This window comes from Girardinichthys multiradiatus, chromosome 21, assembly GCF_021462225.1.
Source record: "Girardinichthys multiradiatus isolate DD_20200921_A chromosome 21, DD_fGirMul_XY1, whole genome shotgun sequence".
Lineage (NCBI taxonomy): Eukaryota > Metazoa > Chordata > Actinopteri > Cyprinodontiformes > Goodeidae > Girardinichthys > Girardinichthys multiradiatus.
In genome coordinates this window covers 8,620,068-8,635,268 of record NC_061813.1, presented here as the reverse complement: position 1 = coordinate 8,635,268, position 15,201 = coordinate 8,620,068, and the positions used below count along the sequence as shown (strand labels likewise).

The 15,201-nt window shown below is 42.8% G+C and overlaps 1 protein-coding gene across 4 annotated transcripts in view; it reads right to left on the bottom strand.

Moving 5' to 3' along the window:
• The window catches only part of arhgap12b (Rho GTPase activating protein 12b), a 78,464-nt gene that overhangs the window by 56,395 nt on the left and 6,868 nt on the right, over positions 1-15,201 (bottom strand). For all 4 annotated transcript variants that reach the window (XM_047349811.1, XM_047349814.1, XM_047349813.1 and 1 more), the window contains exon 2: positions 14,192-14,952. In XM_047349811.1, the coding sequence (XP_047205767.1) occupies positions 14,192-14,869 (678 nt within the window). In that variant the 5' untranslated portion in view covers positions 14,870-14,952. The remainder of the gene's footprint in view (positions 1-14,191; positions 14,953-15,201) is intronic.

Genomic DNA, 15,201 nt, shown 5'->3' with positions numbered 1-15,201 from the left:
GAAAGAGTATGGCGCAACTGCAAACCTGCTTTGCAGAGAAAAGATGAGAAACCAAAAGCACTTGGTGACTTGATGTATGTTCTCAGATCAGCTCAGTTTAACTATCACATGGTCTGTCTGTTCCAGAGTGAATGGCTGCTTAGTGGAAGGTCTAGCAGCTGTTGTAAAAAAAGGTTCTGGACACAGCTAGTGCTGGTTATGTAACAGAGCACAGTGCGCCCAGAGCATCATCACTTGTATGCAAACAGAGGCCTGTTGCTCAGTGGTGGCCATGTTACTCACTAAACACCCTGAAGTGCCTGACATAAAGTCACATTACACACAACAACTGGTGTTGGCAGTCTCCAAGTTATACGGTGAAATGTCACCTAGTGGGGTGGGTCAAAACCCAGTCATGGTTTAGACTGGACCTACTCAGGAGGACAAGGAGAGAAGAGCAGAGGCAGGGGTAAACAGAGGACTCAGGATTAATTAGAGCTGCGCTATCAGAACCAGGCCAGCTTGGTGTCCTTCCTTTCAGAGGGTACATACAGTTCCAGTCCACTGAGCTACAGAAGTGAGCCAGGCCCAGAGAGAGGGGTGCTAAGCAACAGGTGAGGGTATGGAGGGACTACAGGGAGCAGTGGAGTGAGGAGGAGGAGAACAAAAGAGAAAATGAGATAGGTGATGCTTGCCCTCATCCTCTCTGAATCGGCACAGGTTGACTGGTGGAGCCACTTTATGGTGCTGGAGTGAAGGGAGCTGCAAACAACAACAGGCCTGATGTCTCTTCTCTGTCAGCCGCATTCTCTGCTGTTCTTCAGCTGGTACACAACAGTGAATATCTATTCACTCCTTCCTTAGTATAGCTGGAGCTAATTATGTGTCTTCATTCTCAACATTTGGGTCTAGATATGCAGGAGGTTCAAACTGAGGATCTTATATTCCAGGTCTGAGTGTTGGTAGGTGGTTGGAGCTGCAAATAGTGCGGTCCTGCATCCATATAGCGACAGAGCAGATACAGTGCCTTGCGAAAGTATTCGGCCCCCTTGAACTGGTCAACCTCTTGCCACATTTCAGGCTTCAAACATAAAAATATAAAATTCAAATTTTTTGTGAAGAATCAACAACAAGTGGGACACAATCGTGAAGTGGAATGAAATTTATTGGATGTGTCAAACTTTTTTAACAAATAAAAAACTGAAAAGTGGGACCATGATCACTCTGGATGAACTGCAGAGATCTACAGCTGAGTGGCTCTGACAATAATTGGATATCAGGGCGCCAATGGGTGGTACCAAATCCTCAGCAGATCACAAGGAGAAGAAATGAATGTTTTTTAGAAATACAGTGAGGAGAAGTCTGCTGTCTTCTCCGTTTAAATCATTTATCTCTCAGGTGAAAACAAGTATTTAGAGACCTTATTGATATTCTGGTGAACAATTACTTTATTACAACATTTAAAGGCAAGCAACACAACGCTGCACTCAGCAGCCAGTATAGCCACACCCTTCAGAATAGCCAGCTTTGTCTCTATTATGTTACCACCCTGTCAAGTTAATTGGACTGTGGTTGTAGCAGCAAAGGTCTTCCCTAAAACAGCCTAAGTAACACGAGGCTTTACACCTCAAACTGTTTGTGGAGTGTCTTTATTTTCTAAACAACATCAACACAGCAATAAAGTGAGAAACAACAATGACAATAAGAGCCTTTAGCATTTATTCAGTGCTCTGAACTACCGATATACACTGCTCAAAAAAATAAAGGGAACACTTAAACAACACAACATAACTCCAAGTAAATCAAACTTCTTTGAAATCAAACTGTCCACTTAGGAAGCAACAGTGATTGACAATCAATTTCACAGCTGTTGTGCAAATGGAATAGACAACAGGGGGAAATCTTTGGCGATTAGCAAGACACTCTCAATAAAGGAGTGGTTCTGCAGGTGGGGACCACAGACCACTTCTCAGTACCTATGCTTTCTGGCTGATGTTTTGGTCACTTTTGAATGTTGGTGGTGCTTTCACACTTGTGGTAGCATGAGACGGACTCTACAACCCACACAAGTGGCTCAGGTAGTGCAGCTCATCCAGGATGGCACATCAATGCGAGCTGTGGCAAGAAGGTTTGCTGTGTCTGTCAGCGTAGTGTCCAGAGCCTGGAGACGCTACCAGGAGACAGGCCAGTACACCAGGAGACGTGGAGGAGGCCATAGGAGGGCAACAACCCAGCAGCAGGACCGCTACCTCCACCTTTGTGCAAGGAGGAACAGGAGGAGCACTGCCAGAGCCCTGCAAAATGACCTCCAGCAGGCCACAAATGTGCATGTGTCTGCACAAACGGTTAGAAACCGATTCCATGAGGATGGTATGAGGGCCTGACGTCCACAAATGGGGGTTGTGCTCACAGCCCAACACCGTGCAGGACGCTTGGCATTTGCCTGAGAACACCAGGATTAGCAAATTTGCCACTGGCACCCTGTGCTCTTCACAGATGAAAGCAGGTTCACACTGAGCACATGTGACAGACGTGACAGAGTCTGGAGACACCATGGAGAGCGATCTGCTGCCTGCAACATCCTTCAGCATGACCGGTTTGGCAGTGGGTCAGTAATGGTGTGGGGTGGCATTTCTTTGGAGGGCCGCATGGCCCTCCATGTGCTCGCCAGAGGTAGCCTGACTGCCATTAGGTACCGAGATGAGATCCTCAGACACCTTGTGAGACCATATGCTGGTGCATATGGGACATCATGTCTCGCTCCATCCACCAACGTCACGTTGCACCACAGACTGTCCAGGAGTTGGCGGATGCTATAGACCAGGTCTGGAAGGAGATCCCTCAGGAGACCATCCGCCGTCTCATCAGGAGCACCCCCAGGTGTTGTAGGGAGGTCATACAGACATGTGGAGGCCACACACAATACTGAGCCTCATTTGGACTTGTTTTAAGGATATTACATCAAAGTTGGATCAGCCTGTTGTGTGTTTTTCCACTTTAATTTTGTGTATGACTCCAAATCCAGGCCTCCATTGGTTAATAAATTTGATTTCCATTGATGATTTTTGGGTGATTTTGTTGTCAGCACATTCAACTGTGTACAGAACAAAGTATTCAATGAGAATATTTCATTCATTCAGATCTAGGTTGTGTTATTTGAGTGTTCCCTTTATTTTTTTGAGTGTATAAAACATAAGGAAAACAGCTTACACACATTAGTATGCTGGGTGCACTGTGTAGTCTGGCTGCGAACTGTAATTGGTTTGTGACATCGCTTAAAGGACAGTTGACAAGTTAGGTAATCACAGCCTGTAAAACTATTAGACAGTCTTAATGATGGGAATCCCATGAGTGATGCCCGGCAGAGAGTAAACAGTGAAATATTTAAATCATCTAATATCCAGCACTTGTTGGACTCCTTGAAACTATCACCCCGATGGTAAAAACTTCATCTCTTTATAGCTGTTCTGTTTGGTGTCAGAAATGGTTGATTTCACCTGAATTATTGATGTAAAAATAACTAGTTATCCTGTAGTTATGTTAGTATTCATAATATTAATACAGTTCTATTTGAATGTTTTACTTTTATTCATTAATATAAGTAATCTCATTGAGTATGGAGAGCTGTTTCATTCAAAATGAAATAAGTAAATAAATCTCGCTATTGATAAATTATTAGTAAATATCCCCATGAAATAAAAAAAATAATTATGTTAAAAGAAATTTTTATCTTCTTTTATTTAATTCATTTCAAGATTTATTTAATTCACTTAAAGATTATGTGAAGGTCTGGTTCTTTGATTGTCTGCCTCCATGCATCCTTCCTAGTTCTCCTCACTGTCCTCCTCCTGGCCCCTATGGTTTCTCTTCAGCTTGTCTACAACTCTTCCTCCACTGCTGCAGGCCTCGTATTCCTCCCTATCTGCTAGGTGGCGCTGGGACAGCAGGGCGGAGCTCAATTCGTGGCAGTGGCCGGCAGAAGCATGTCGCTGCCTGCCAGAAGACAGCATGCCGGAGGGAGCCTGGGGATTCTGCGAGGATGCCAGAAGGTGCCAGACCAACCGTAAAAGCCTGCCACGGCGGTTGCCGCTGTTTTTGTGGAAGCTGTTTGTGCAATAAGTCTTCGTCATCCTTTCAGCACATCATACACACACATAATGCTATTTATTTTCCATTTCAAGTAAATACAACCACCTTATGTTATGTAATAATTGCTGTTTATAAAATAAAAACCAATAAAGACATCATAATTTAAAAGAAACAGGCTATAACAATAATGACATCCCGTTTGCCGATAATCAGCATTGGCAAAAATCTAGAGTTAAAAACATAACATAAAAAAATCTAAAGACATTCTGTGAGTAGGCAACAGTTAGAGTAAAAACAATTTATGCAATTAATATCACTGCTCCTCAACACCGGAACTGGGGAGAGAGTCAGTGATCCCAACACTACATTATGAAAGGTAGTTTGAAGTGCTTGTTCGTGTGATCTGCCTTGAGTTTACAAAACAAAGGACTCTTCTAGTAGCAAACAGTGGAATTTTGATTTCTATTTGTTTTCATGCTTACTGCTACGGGCAGTACAAGCCAATTTTAAGTGTATTATTATGTTATGTGTTCAATCTGAAAGGAACATGTTTACAAACAGAGGTTGTTCAGTACTATATGTGCCACTGAGTATATATAATATAAACCATCAGAAGTGCTAATAAATGGTTTATAATGACAAACAGCTGCACAGGCACTACACGGCAATCCCCAGGGAGGTGGTCTCTCCCCACTACTCTTTTCTCTGACAGTGTAGACTCAGCAGACACTGTGATTGGCCTGATCCAGGACAATGACGGCTCTGCATATTTTTGGTGACATTTTCTGGTGAAAAAAAAATGTTTACACAGTGAAACATGAAATCTAGAAAAATGAAAGAAAAAATATGGAATTCAGGATAAGAGTGAACCAACTTAGGCTCCTCAACAGGACACACAGCTGGAGGGACGTGTTCCTTGGACTGATGACCGAAGTGACAGTATTTTATCTTTCCGTCCTATGTTGCATTTTAGCCATGTTATATCCAAACACAATGAAGAGGCAGAGATGGAGGGAGAAGGTGGGTGTGGTGGAGAGGGTGGTGAACATTTGGGTCTATCTGCTGAATTAGATTTTATGCAGTCGTTTTGTTTATTATCAGTGGATGATGAACAGAAACATCTGCCTTTTAGTTTCTGCCGAGGGAAGCGACAGACTGTCCAGTAACAAAAGTAAAAAAAGTTAGTGTCAAAACCTCCCTCCCACACAGCAGCAGGTTTAACTTCTCTGATCATAAGTAAACCGGAAGGTGTACATGATGAATAATTTTCTTAGGTTAGCATGTACAAACAGAGTGGGTAGTCAGCTGAGATGAACTGTTCTCTGTCCAAGTTACAATTTTCAATTGTGTCATTGTGGTAAAAACAAAATAAACTGTTTTTCTGGCTTTACTGGCTGCTTCAGCCTAGCCAGGCTGTGGTTAAAACTCCTAACCTAAAACCTGATAGTGAAAAATGTCGTGCACATAAAGAACTCTCTCTCACCTTGAGCCTGCACTTTACTAAGAGAACTGAAAAGACATGATTCTCTTTAACCTTGGGCCTGATGTCAACATCAGCTCTGGTGGAAGACTTGACATCTTAGCTCTTTGGGGCCTGTCGGTTTAACTCTAGACTTATGTCACAGAGGCACCTATCAAGACAGACGTGAGGAGGAGAACAATGTCCTCTAAATTTATAGGTGAGCTCCAGAGACAGCTGTGCAGGGAGGAATACGAGGTCTGTAGCAGTGGAGGAAGAGTTGTAGACATGCTGAAAAGAAACCATGGGGGCCAGGAGGAGGACAGAGAGGAGAACTAGGAAAGATGCAGGCAGGCAGACAATCAAAGAACCAGCCTTTCACATAAGCACAGACGATGCACCGTTTGCTCAAGTTTAATATTAGATTTATAGAGCTGAGGCACTTCCCTCTAGAAGGTAAAGCAGACCTTCTCTGGCTGAGCTCCCGTGCTGCCTCTGTGTGTGTGTGTGTGTGTGTGTGTGTGTGTGTGTGTGTGTGTGCGCGCAGGCAGGGCTGGAGGTAGGAATGCCAAGTATGCACTGGAAAACAAGCTGGGGCCTCATCTTCAGCCTGTGCTGCAGTAAGACAGCAGAGTTCCATCGGAAACACTTGTTTCTGCTGGGATTTACGAGGTCTTAATAAAAAGAGAGCATGAACTTTCTTGGACACACTTTAAAAGGACTTTAGCTTATTTAGATGTGGGCTGTAAGACAGAAGATCCTGATTCCACAGACAAAGAATCCACTCAGCAAAACATACAATTAGCCGTGTATTGTGGCAATGGATGCTTAGGAACAGACTAACAGACTTTCATACAGTAAACTGAGGAGCCTTCTGATTGGCTAACGCAGTGTCATACCCAAGAACAATGCATTCTGCTTCATGTGGGAGAAAGCTCTTGTCACACAGCAATAATGATCCAAATCACTGGGCCTAAATAGCAGTAGTAAATTGATCAGCCCATCCTAGGAGAGAAAGCATTTTCAAAGTTTACTTAGAGATCCCCAGCAACCCCACACAGTCACATATTTCCACTGATACACACTCAGTCTTTGCTCAGCAGCAGTCAGCCTAACAGAGCCTGTGCTCACTCTGTGTTTCTTCGCAGGGCATGGACAATCCTTCAAAATCTGAAGAGATTCTCAGACATTTATGTCCCTGCAGCTTTATTGCTCTCCTCCATCTTTAACGGTGACCTTGTAACAAATTGTTCATCTCTCCCTGGCAGCAGTCCGAGCATTTGTGGTTCAGAGGCCACGGCTAATCTCAGATCCACTCAAACATGAAAAGCATAGATCCGTCTGGCCTCTGAAAGCCCATACATGACTGCAAGTGGCAGTCAGGGTCCAGTGGACACCCCCACCTCCTCCTCCTTCTCCCTCCCATGCCCCTTCAAGCACTGCCAGCAAATAAGGAGACCACACAGCAGGCATAAGGAAGCCAGGCGCTGGCCTCGACTCAGCCATTTCTTTTTTACAACCTGGATGCTTTTTCTGGTCCACTCGCATTGTTGTGGCCACTGGAATCCTTAGAGCATCACTAAACCTTAGAGACGTCAATAAATGTTATGGAAGTGAATGATTTGTCTTGTAATCACAGGGAGTATTAACAGAGCTCATGCCGTGAGTGATACTTGCAGGGCCACCACATGGTAAAAGGTGCTGGTCATTATCACTCTTTCAGCATTTTACACATTTGCACATTTGGGCTTTCTTACACTCCTTTCTTAGGGTGTATTCACACTAGGAAAGTCCTTTGGTACGCTTGTTTGGTCCGGACCAAAAGCGAACTTTATTTTTTTCATTTGGTGCGATTTGTTTTCACATTGTACTTTTTGCAAGTGAACTATTACTTGTAAACAAAGCCACGCGAGTGACGATCATTGTTCCCATTGGACAGAAATGACGGGGGCGGGACGCAGAGCCCAGACCCAGAAATTTGGGAAAACATCTGTAGACGTGCTGCGTGCAGCACCTCTGTTCTGCATATTTGTGCCGTTATTACAGTTGTAATATTATTGTGAGGGTGAAGAGCAGCTCATTCAACATAGACTTTGAGACGTTCCATTTATAATTTTGGAACCCTGTCGGAGAATGCGTCCTGAACGCCGACGTTCTCTACGTGCCTTGTCCCACAACAAGCCGTTAGCGTTGCTAAGTAACACCCAGCTTATCAGGTATTACAACACACACCTTTGCAAATACGGCTACGGTGGCTTTTTATGTCCAAAGAAATGTACGCTTTTTGAAGTAGGTTCTGATCGGGGGCGGTTTATATTCAGACCATAAGCGAACCGCACCAGAGTCCGTTTGGAAGCGGACCGAGACCACCTCAAAAAGTGGGTCTCTGTCCGGTTGTTTGGTCCAGACCAGGGTTCGCTTGAGTGTATTCGCATCTGCACAAAGGTTCCGGACCAAGGGGGGAAACGAACTCTGATCCGTTTAAAGCGGACCAAAAGTGGCAAGTGTGAATACATCCTTAGAAATCACTCATACTAACCGGGCATTTTTCTGTCCTGCTTTGGGGACATTTTTTACCCACCTTGACGACCAGTGAGTATTATAAATAGTCATTCTTTGAGATGCACCGTAGAGGCTGACATTTTTTCGGGAGTCCCACGGGTCACGGGATTCCCATGGGAATCCCGCAGGACGGGAGACAGCATTAGTAAAGATCACGTGATTGGGACGGTACAGGATAAAATGAACGGGAGCAGACGGGAGCGGAAGCTAACCAATAGGAGGGAAAATAAACTAGGATCAATTGTCTTTGGAAATGTAAAACTGAGACTTTGTTATAAACTTTAAGAAAAAAAAACTTGAATCCACGCCGCCATTGTGTAGTTTTATTTCCAAGAAGCCTATACTATAATGCGAGTCAAACGAACTACACGACCCACAAGCCAACAGTTCTTCTGATCGATGTTCTCCACCTGCGTTCAGGATGGAGGGAGCAAACGCAGGTGGAGAACTGGACGTGGTAAAATTGGATTTGCAACGTAAAGTCAGAAGTAAGGACTTATCTATTAAACTCATAGAGCTGACAGGAAAGTCACAAATATTACCGAACTTCAGGAGAGTTGAATGTAGCGGTTTTAACACGCAACATGTCTAACTCTGCTGCTTGTAAAACGTGTTTAGTTGTAATCAAGTTCACCAGTGATTAAGGGACACTTTTAAGACAGATTCTGGATTAAATCAGTCCTGCATATCTTCATTCATCAAACCAAAAGTACCATCATGTGTCAAGTCTCATCTGATCAACAAAATTGCTGCATGTGCACTAAAGATTTAAGAGGTAAGGTACGGAAGCCCGTGAGGGGACATGGGGAAATTTATTTATTTTGCGTCCCTACGCAATACTTTTGCGTTCGGCATTTTGGAGCAACAGCACAGATGATAAACTACTCATAAAACAAACACTGATATGTCATTGATATGGTTTATTTGTCATATGCAGGTTAACACGCAGTAAACAATGCGATTAAATGCTTAGGATAAGAAGAACCGTTCAAATCACGATAAAAACAAAAACACTAATGGCATACAAAAAAAAGTACACATCATGCAGCAGTAATAAGGAAATAAAGTGTCACAGATGTGGTTTTGTGCAGTTTTATTGTTCAGTAGTTTGTTTGACAGCTTGTGGATAAAAACTGTCTTTTAGTCTGATTGAAGATAATTTTATTTAATGCTGATTTCAAAATAAAACTCAATAAATCTCAAAACGGGTGTAGTGTTTGTTTCATTTTTGCAGTTATCTGGTTTGGAAACTATCCCACAAAGTATTGCGAAATAACGCAAAGACTATTGCGTGGGGAAACAAAAAAGAAAAAAATCCCCCCTTGTCCCCTCGAGGGCTCCGTATAGAAAGGCTTCATCAAGGGAAGATATTAAATAAATATGTTGTGAAATAGAAAAACATTGAATGTACCATTAAATGTACAATTTATTTTAATACATCATTAAATATTAAGTGTACCACTAATTACGTCATGTCGTCTTTAAAATTATACTTAATTATTCAGTGGCACATTTAATTGCATAATAGTCCATTTCATGATATAATGTACATTTATTGTTTCTAATGATGTATTAAATAAATAAATGGTACCTTTAATTTAATGGCACATTTAATGTTACATTTCTTTCATGTTACATTTACTTCACTTATGGGACATTCACAACATTTATTTATTTTATGATGATTTTATTGTATTAAATTTGTACAGTTTGACCCTCCATTCTTGATGCCTGTATAGGAGGTCATGTCAGAATTTGAATCAGGTGTTCTGGAGCAGACACACATCTAAAACTTGCAGGGAAGGGGTCCCTGAGGACCAGGGCTGTGAACCATTGAGGTACAGTTTCTAAATTGTGAAGGTAATATCTTTTTGCCCTTTTGTTCAACAAGTACAGTTCTCTTGCTAGGTGCATTTTTCTTTTGTTTCAGCAACTTGAAACATAAAAGTAATGTCATTGTTCAATGGAAACGATCACCTCATAAATAAGTAAAATACAACTATGTACATTTTGTTTATTCAACTAAGATAGGCATGGTCTGTTTCCTTGTTTGATATTTTATTATTTCTTCATTATTATTCGTTTTACTTTAACTGGCCTTTATTACAACTAAAAACAGGGACCTAACTGGTCCTTCAAAGAAATTGCCAAATACTCAATGAAGAAAACAAAAATGGGAGAGTCACAAGAGTGGGAGTCGTTCTGAATGGGAGCGGGATGGGAGTGGGAGTCAATTTACTAGGAGTGGGACGGGACAGGATTTGTTTCGTTATACTGGCCTGGGATTGGGATGGGACAAGACATTTTTCTGTGGGAGCGGGATGGGACAGGAGAGAAAATCCACTCCCGTGTCACCCTCTAATGCACCGAGACATCAGCCGATGAATACAATCGGCCAATTTTTAGCTTGATCGGCCTTGACTAGTGACTATGTGGTTGGAAACTTAAACATCGGATCTCTTCCTGATCAGTGGACTAATCATAACCAATATCTAGCAGGTGTTCACACTCTTTAGTGTGAACACCATTACTGAGTGAAGAAGACTCAAAGTGGGCTATTTGCAATATAAATGTGGTGTTTAACTTGAAGCCGGGAAGCACAGAGATGCAAGAAACTATTTTAAAGGAAACAAATTCCATAACATGTTGAGACATATCTGCAGTTTATTGAGGTTGAAAGAAAGCAAGGCCTTCAGCAGATAACAGGAAGGCCAAACGGAGGGCAACAAAGTTCCTTTGTCCTTTCAAAATGTTGAATTTAGAAATGTTCGTAGGGATCTATATTCACTAGGCTATGTAAACAGAGCTGTTGTTGTAATGCAAACCACAAAAACATGCTAATTACTAAGGACCGGTCAACAATAACAGATATTTTAGAAAACAGGTATTTTCAGCTCTGTTTGCAACCAGCCACTGCTCTTAATATGAGTGATTATTAACTAATCACAGCAGAGAGGCTAGAAAAGCATTTTGAAAGATGTTCTTAAATCTACCAATATTAAAACCCCTGAAGAGAAACTGGAAGCAGCTTCAATTGTTATCGGCAGCCAAACTTGTCTTTTTTGTATGCAACGGGAAAGGCATTAGCCTACTTTCAGCCAGCTGATTAGCAGTCATAAAACAAAAGTGGGGGAGTGCTTTTTTTTAAACAAAATGGACTGAAATTTTAATGAAAAAAATTACAAGGAAAGGAAAATATAACGGAGGGAAAAATCAAACCAGATCTCCTGTTAGGTGTGAAAAAGTGAAACACTTGGGGGAAAATAACAGCCAAACACATCCAGTTCGAGTTGTTTAGAAGGACAGGAAGAGTTAGAACTTTATCCAATTAGTAGGTCCATGTGATGATGGAATAATATGTAATTGCAATATTATTTTTGGAATATCGCAATGAAAATATAGATTAAGGTCAGCCCACTTTTTCCTTGCTCCTTTCTTTTTCTTCCCTTTCATCGCAATGTCGTCGTCAACAGTCTCTGGGGGTTTGAGCAAATGCCTCATCCGGTGTGTGCATCAAGGGCAGTCAAATTTCATCCAACAAACTCGTATATTAAATGCATCCAGAGCATTGATGGATCGCACTTGCAATAGCCTACCATACTGTAGCAAAACAGCCCTTTGCAATGCCATTATTGCACACACTGATATCTGGTTTGATATATTAGACAGCTCTACCAATTAGATCTAATCTTTCAGAGTGCTGCCACTGAAAGACATCATGGGCGTCCAACACTTTTGGGAAGTTTGCCAATGTGAGAACATGTTGACACAAGGAAGACAGGAAACTGTAGGATGAGTTTGAGGGCAAATGTTTGCAGTTTTGAAACTGTAACGTCTATAATCCTTGATATACGTTAATACTGGTACCTAGCCCATGTCCAGTAGTAAACCTGCTGCAAAGGGAAAACCCAAACAAATATCTGCTAAACTGAGATTAGACTTCCTTTTAAAGGGACATTAAGCTCTAAAAACTCTGCAGGACATCTCTTGATCTTGGTTCTCTCAACTGCAGCACCAGATCAAGCAGGCGAGTTGAAAGAACTGAGTTTTCTACAGAGCCATTCACTTGCATGGCAACAGGCCAAACAGGATGACCGAACAGAACTCCCCAAACCCACCAAAGGAGAGTGGGAGTGGGCTCCACCTGCCCCTGCGACTGCAAACAGTGCTGAAGTTCTGGCTGAATCCTGTCAGCTGTGTATTTCAGAAACACCCTACCAGATCTACTGCACCTCGACTATAAAAAGATGTTTGAAAAAAAAAGAGACAAATATCCAAAGAGCTGCCAATGGAAAGTGAGTGGAATGAAATGGTCTGTGGGATTTGACAAGCATGAAATGAATTCCTACATTAATGAAGACTAATAGCAACAAAGAAAGCAAGACGTTTCTCTCCCAGATTGGACCCTTTGACGTGTGTTTAAGACTTGACCCACACATTGTTTAGCCATCATAACACTGGAGGCTCTGATGCTGCAAACTGTGCTGCCATTCTCACGTCCTTTCTTCACATGGCACATCACACATGGCATTCACACTCCAACATGCTCGTGCTCACACAGTGGTCCCCGTGGCAGGGGGACTGCAGGCTACGCAGGATCCTCAGCAGATTTGACCTAGTTTCTATTCAAGCTCGTCTCTCTTTGTTCACTCCATGGTGGAAGAGGCTGCTGCAGCAGCGCGTGGAACAAAGAACACAAGCAGCGTTTGGAGCTTTCAAACAAGCTGGCCCTTGCCTGGATACAGCCACAATGTAAAACAGTTTGCGAAGGCGGCACTGCTCGGACTCCCACTGTGTCGAGATCAGCTCCTATTTTCTACTTTGATCTACCTACACAGCAGACGAAGGAGGATAAACCCCAGCTCCTGTCGCCCTCTCACCGTTCTCCAGGCTCAAAGAGATGAGACGGGGAGGCCTGACTTATCAGTGTGGAAACTGAAAGGAAATGATTGAATGTTTTCACTAGGGGAGAATTATAAATTCTCAATTCCTGCAGACACCTTGCAGAAATAATCTCGACCTTCAAGCGCCAGCAATGGCTGTGGTGATACCTTGACCTACAAGCCAAATAACAGTGGAACAGCAACACAACTCACTAACAGCTGTGTTTGACATTTCATTTTATTACAGTGTTTTGCAGAAGTATTTATATCCCATAAACATTTCCATATGTTTAACCACAAATGGCTGCGTATTTATTTTGGTTTTAGTGATGAACACATAAAGTAGTGCATAATAGTGAAGTTGAGGTAAAACTATAAACACTGTGTGCAATGTAATCTGTAGTATAAAGGTCTCAGATGGCAACATATTTTTAGAAAACAAACACCATCATGAAGTCCAACAAACACAGCACAGGTCTGGGAAGGTTGTGGAGAACTTTAAAGCAGGTTGTAAAAAACCAAGTTATAAAACCCTATGCCAAAATTGGACATCTTACAGAGCTTTGTTCAATTCAACTCTGACAATGAACAGATTACAGATCAGCTGCAAACCCAAAGACATGGCTGTCCACCAAAACTGACATGCCAGACAAGAAGAGTATCAATCACAGAAGCAGCTAAAAGACCATGGTAACTCTGGAGGAGCTGGAGAGAGGTAAAAAAAAAAGCCAATTTTGAATGAAATGTAAAGCACATTTAGCCTTTATTTCCCAATTTCCATTTCAATCAATACCTTCTTGGTAGTTTTTTCTCCTCTCTTATTAGTTGTGACTGATTCTTTTGAAGTAGAATGGTGAACTGGGTGATCAAGGAATGTCATTTTTTAAAAGTATGTGAGGAAACCACCTGGAATCTGAATGAAAGGACAGGATCTGACTGGGACAATAGCTGCTAGCAAAGATAACAAAAAGGGGAAAGGAAGAAATAAACAGGTTAAAATGGAAGAAGGCGTGAAGAAATCTACAAAACTCAACAATCCCTGAGTGGGTACCAGAAGGGATGGCGCTCTGCTACCTAATAAGGTGTTTAGTGTCATTTCAAACTTTGGCACAGGGACATTTATCGGGATTACTTTCCTAAAACTACCAAACAAACCTAAAACCTCTCCAGTCCATTAAAGACTCAGATCCTGGAGATAAGCATTAGAATCTCTTCCTACCTGCATGTGTTCTGTTGAGCTGCTGCTCAGCTCGTCCCCAGACTCTGAGTCGTTGCGGTGTTTGATGGGCCCCTCTCCTGGTACCTCACCCGGAGCGGAGCTCTTGTCGCTATCCAGACTTTTATTGTGGCTATTTCCCACTTTAACCGGAGGCGAATCGGCTCGTGTCCGTGGCAACGAAGAGTTGTTGCTGTGGTGATGGTTGTTGTTGTTGTGAAGGAGAACTAGTTCTGCCACTAGCTTGCAGTGGTGAGGACTCCCCAGGTTCTGGTTAGTGTCCTTAGGGAGGACGGGCGGCGTGACGTGGTCAGAGGATGGTGAGGGTGTGGAGGAAGGTGACGGGCGGCCAAAGCTGGACATTTCCGGCTGAGGCCTGTTGAGGTTGTCGTTGGATTCCCGGCAAATGTCCAAAACAGTGGGCTTGGCCTTCAAGGGGGGTTTATGGGGGGGCATTAACGCCCGCCGCACCTCCCTGACGTACTGTGCTGGAACATAAAAGGCTTTTGCACCTTCCTCCTTCCTCACTTGCCACCAGTCCTCATTGGTCTTCTTCACCAGTATGTAACATTCTCCCTGACGAATGGTCACCATCTTGTCCTTAGCCTTGTACTCATAGTCATACTCCACCTCGACATAGACCTGACCCGGGGCGATGGGGAGCCCCTCTCTGTCCGCCATGACTGCCGGAGCAAGTGCTTCAACTCTGACCCTCAGCTGTTCAGAGGCCAGGACCTGGGGGGCTCCTCATTGTTCACTGAGCACTGTAGGAGATAAGGCAGAAAGTGGAGGTTACATAGTAGCTGAATATCACAACATCTAAATCAAAGGGCATCATACAGTCATAAAAATGAACTACATCCTCCATCATTTCTAAGGTTTTATACAAACGCACAGGATGAAGGATGTTCTGGATCTCACAAGAATGTCAAATAAGAAAATTATACAGAGCTGTTAAATGGGTATTTGCCCCGGGTCCCTCTAGTTTGCCGTGACGTTTCAAAATAAGCCCT